The sequence below is a fragment of the Phalaenopsis equestris genome, unplaced genomic scaffold (genome assembly GCF_001263595.1).
Source record: "Phalaenopsis equestris unplaced genomic scaffold, ASM126359v1 Scaffold000434, whole genome shotgun sequence".
Taxonomy (NCBI): Eukaryota; Viridiplantae; Streptophyta; class Magnoliopsida; order Asparagales; family Orchidaceae; genus Phalaenopsis; species Phalaenopsis equestris.
The window spans coordinates 433,870-438,990 of NW_018164875.1; the positions used below are offsets into that span (position 1 = coordinate 433,870).

Sequence of the window (5,121 nt, forward strand, 5' to 3'; positions counted from 1 at the left end):
CATGAACTCATTGACGAACCAAACACGAACTATTTGCGGCCATTGATGAGATCCATTGATGAGATCATTAAAATCCCTTTTCTAAATCTGAGTGAAAAAAAGAAATTGACTAAGCTTTTGTCATAAGTGATCACATAATGGTTGAAATTGATGAAATGCATTAAAAAATAAGTTTAATAACTAACTCAGTTTGGCTAAAAAATTTACCAAAATATCTTGAGCCAATTTTTCCTTTAAATTGATAGCTTATTTATTTACAATATATATGTATACACATAAAAGATTTACATATATGTCACATAATTCTTATGCATATACCTCACCTATAATTTAATATTTACACAAATGCATATAGCAACTTAATGTCATAATTATTTTACTTGTGTGGTTGTGTGTGTCTATTATGTGTGCGCCTTACGCATGTATGTGCATGTATGCTTGTATGTATGTATGTTTGTTTATATATATGTGTGCACGTCCATTTGAACGTATGGATGGATGCATGCATGTATATATAAATATGTGTTTGGGTGTATGTGTGTATGCGTGTATGTATTTGTGTGTATAAGAGTTTGTTATGTTTGCAAGTGTATGTATTTGTGTGTATAAGAGTTTGTTATGTTTGCAAGTATATGTATGTAACCATAAGTGAATGTGTGTGTGTGTGTGTGTGTGTGTGTGTGAGACACTTTTGAAGAATGCATAAGCACTAAACTTTATAACCATAACCATCAAATCCAATAATTTGAACCCACCTTGATAACAAAAAAAAAAAAAAGGATAAACCAAAAATAAAGATATATAAAAATTTGCATACTAAAAATTAGAGAGTGTGTGTGTGTGGGTGTGTGGGTGTGGGTGTCTGCGTGTGTGCGCGTGTGTGTGTGTGTGTGGGTGTCTATATATATATATATATATATATATATATGGTGTCTTCTCTTACACTGTGACTCTTTTGAAGAATGCATGAGCACTAAACTTTATAACCATAACCATCAAATCCAATAATTTGAACCCACCTTGATAACAAAAAAAAAAAAAGGATAAACCAAAAATAAAGATATATAAAAATTTGCATACTAAAAATTAGAGAAGTTCACCTTCAAACTCCGACTTGATTGATCTGATTTCTTTAACCAATTCTGTTATGATAATCTCGTCCCAATCAAGTCCACTCGTTTAAATAATAAGTTCGGCTCAACTCGTCTACACCACAAACAAGTTGAATAATAAAAACAGAATAATAAAAACAGGCATTAACATACCTACCACCATATTATTATATATTTACATATCTAATACCAAAACCTTATTTTTTTACATTTATACCATCCAAATTTTTCATATCACATAAAAATTATAACTATTTTTACTTTAAAAAAAGTAAAATACACATTTTAATGCATAGGTAAGATGACATATATGTAAAAATCAAAGTTTAGGTGTTAGATATCTAAATACTTTGGAATTAAGTGATATGTTTATAAATCTTCCTAATAAAAATAGCATGGTCCCAAAAACAAAACTGACAACTTCTGAAAGATTATGTGACATGTTGAAGAAAGTCAGAAAATCTTGAATATTTAGGTTCCCATCCAATCTCAGCACGAGTCTTGGAGTTGTTCGTCCTCTTCGTCTGCTTATCACTGTTGCCTGCATAAACGTTCGAATTCATCAGCTCCGTTTGGTTTCAATGAAATTACAAAAAATGAAACAAAAAGGGGCATTTAAATACATAACACACAATTTTTATGTATTTTAACAGCTAAAATTTGCTTTTTACATTTACATCACCCAAATCTTTCATATCACATAAAAAATACAACTATTTTAACTTTTATAAAAGTAAAATACACATTTTTTTCATGCATCGATAAGGTGGCATATATGTAAAAATTGAAGTTTGCATGTTAGCTATGTAAATTCATAAGAATTGAGTGGTATGTATGTAAAACTTCCTTTTTTTACTCAGTCCACAGACCCATATGTGCTTAGATTCAAACAAAAGAACTTGTCGTTGAGGATGAAGAACCTAATCACTAGGCCAAATGGGCTGCCACTCATATTTGTATGAGTTAATTATATTTTTTTTTCTTTTTAAATTGATATAAATTTGAGTTTTTTTTTTTCCTGAAACGAGACCGGCAGATCAAAACAATCACCAACAAATTTTTCTTTCTACTTTTCATATGAGTTGAGTAGAAAAATGATTGCTTAATAAATTTTAATTTGCCCATATTTTATGATAAATCCAATCACCTTTTTTAGGGGCTATTTGGTAACAGATTTAATAAATTTTGTAAATCCGGATTTAAGGTAAAACTAAGAAGAAATTGGATTTATGAAATCCAGGATTTAAAAGTTGTCATTTTTCTGTCTGATAAGATTTAAGTTAAATCTAGCTTAAATCTTTTACCAGACAGCCCCTTAATTAAAATGAATCTGAAGAGCAAAAATGAAACGCTGAAATAAAATAAATTGACATTCCCTCCAATTTCATCAAACCAAACAGAGGCATAATGTCATGAAATCTGGCATTCAGTTCTTATGAAAATGAACCGGATTTGGCTCCAATGAACGATGGACATAAAAGAATCAGCTCACCTGTAAAGCCCTGAAACCTTTCACTGAACTTTCCACTCTGGTTCACACAATCCATAAGCTCTCCCCTGCATAAATCAACACACTCCTCTATGCAAATTGATTTGAAGACTTTAATTCTATCCGAAGGGATAGTTTTAGAGGACTTTGTTTGATTCAATATTGGATTTATAACGGCAATCCCTAGTCGTTATTACTTATTATTTGTTTTTATTCCTTCATTATGTATTTTTTATTTGTTTTATTCTGTTTTACTTCTTTCCTAGTTGTTTTATTCTTTTTTTTTCTTTATTATGTCTTATGTAATTAGGTTTAAATACCCCTCCTATTAATAATATTATGTTGCTCTATTTCAAACTTCAACATGGTTTCAGAGCAAGGTTCTAACCCTAGAACCAGCCACTGAATGCCTCTGTAGCAGCCGTCATCCTTCCCACAAGGAGCCCTAGCCGCCAGCCCTTCTGGTTGTCTCTTACAGCTACCAGCCTCCTTGACTTTCTTCTACAACCGCCGGCTTCCTCCATGAAGGGACAAAATCTCCTGCTCTTCTCCTCAACAGCAACCTTCTCAAACTCCTCAACAGCAAGTCATCCATCAAGCTTTCTCGCCCTTTTCTTCTGAGGCAGCGGTGATGGCGTAACGGGAGCGATCTCCTCTGAAGACTTGGAGTGCTCCGAATCGAGAGTTCATTAAGGAAGGATTCACGTCGTAGTTGCATCTTTCCTTCAGCCTTCTTGCAACCTCCCTGCAGCTTTCTTGCAATTATCCGGTTGATGACTTACAAATCCATCAATGTCTCAGAATCCCAACCACATTTCTTTTGTCTCAGTCAGAATCATCTCGAATCGTGCTCAACCCTCCTCTATGCCACCTCGAACTGGTCACTCCACTTGTGTTTACTATCACAAACTCAATCACACTCAAGAAAAGTATTGAAAACCTCACGGTAAACCTGCATACAAACATTCAATCAAATCCTCTGCTACCAAGGGCCTCACAGCAGCGTCCGAATCTACCACGGTTCAACCAAATCCTACCCAGGACATCCTGGAATCCTCTAAATCCCTGAGAAACCTGATGGAGCAATTGATCAAGCTACTAGGAGCTAATTATTTCTCTGCGGGTCCATCAACGTCCCACATTTGACAAGGTACTCTTCCTATGGCTATCATGATTCTTTCCTCCTCTAGTCTATGAATTAATGATTCAGGTGTCAAGGAGCACATGAAAGGATGCTCGTGAGCTTTCTCAACTTACTATTCATGCTCTGGGAAAGATATCATTAGAATAACCAATGACCCATATTTCTATTGCTGGTAAAAGGTTGGTTGCACTAACGACCGGTCTAACACTGGAGTCTGTTTTACATGTTTCCCTGTTGCAATATAATCTTTTATTTGTCGACAAGTTGACAAATAATATTGATTGTGTGACTAATTTCTCTTCTGATGAATGTGTTTTTCAGGATCATCGTTCGGGGAGGATGACTGGAACTGCTAAGAGAGTAGATGGACTCTACTACTTTCAAGAGAATGGCATGAAGATTGAGGACACACCACTCAAAAGTTGTAGTAAATCTGGAGTAATAGAATGTCTCATTATGTTATTACATTATCGTTTGGGTTATTCTAGTTTCTAATAATTAAAAATTTATATTCTTTGATATTTTCTAACAAAAATCTTTCTAATTTCAATTGTAAGACATGTCAGTTAGCCATGCATTATCGGGTCCATTACCCACCCCACACTTACACACCTTCCGCTCATTTTTCTCTCATTCACAATGATAAATGGAGACCCTCTCGCACTTCCAACTACACCAATAAAAGCTGGTTCATGACCTTGATTGATGACCACACTTGAATGAAGTAGGTCTACATTCTAAAAGACAAACCAAAGGTTGTTGTCACTTTCTAAAACTTCTACCATTAGATATATGTACGTTTGTTGACCTCATTTTTGTGAGGTCTATTCTTCTCCTCCTTAGAGCCTAGGATCTAGTTCTAGGAGTTCTTATTGATCGTCTTAGAAATTTAGAATTGATACCCATGCTTTTAGAAAATCCTAACCAATTCTTATTTTCCTTTGATGTCTAACATTTTTGGTACAAGACCATCGTCTTATGAACGAGTGGTTATGGATTATTTTGCGAAGACTCAAGGGAAGGAAAGGTTCCTAATAGGACTCCAAGCCTTAGGAAAACATCGTCACGACTTTTTTTTCCGTCACATACACACACCAAATACACAAAGTTCACAAAATTGCACGAAATCGAACTTCAATTAAGCCTAAAGGATGGGTGAAAATGTGAACTTCTTCGAATGACCTCTGACGACAAAATGGACCGCGCCAACGCGTCCGAGACACCAATTTTGGTAGGAATGGACACCCATATTGTTATATTTTCGACACGAGAAAATTGGCACACAAATCGATGAATTCGTCAAAATGACTTCCGACGGCGAAACGGATCATACCAGAGCGTCCAGAACGTCAGAATTAACTAAAAGGGACATCCAA

General features: G+C 34.8%; 1 protein-coding gene across 2 annotated transcripts in view; it reads right to left on the reverse strand.

Moving 5' to 3' along the window:
• Nucleotides 1-1,445: 1,445 nt before the first annotated feature.
• Nucleotides 1,446-5,121, reverse strand: part of LOC110027634 — a 21,222-nt gene continuing 17,546 nt past the window's right edge. For both annotated transcript variants that reach the window (XM_020729143.1, XM_020729142.1), the window contains exons 8-9: nt 2,605-2,669; nt 1,446-1,653 (exon numbers count right to left, since the gene is read on the reverse strand). In XM_020729143.1, coding sequence (XP_020584802.1) covers nt 1,544-1,653; nt 2,605-2,669 — 175 coding nt within the window. In that variant the 3' untranslated portion in view covers nt 1,446-1,543. The remainder of the gene's footprint in view (nt 1,654-2,604; nt 2,670-5,121) is intronic.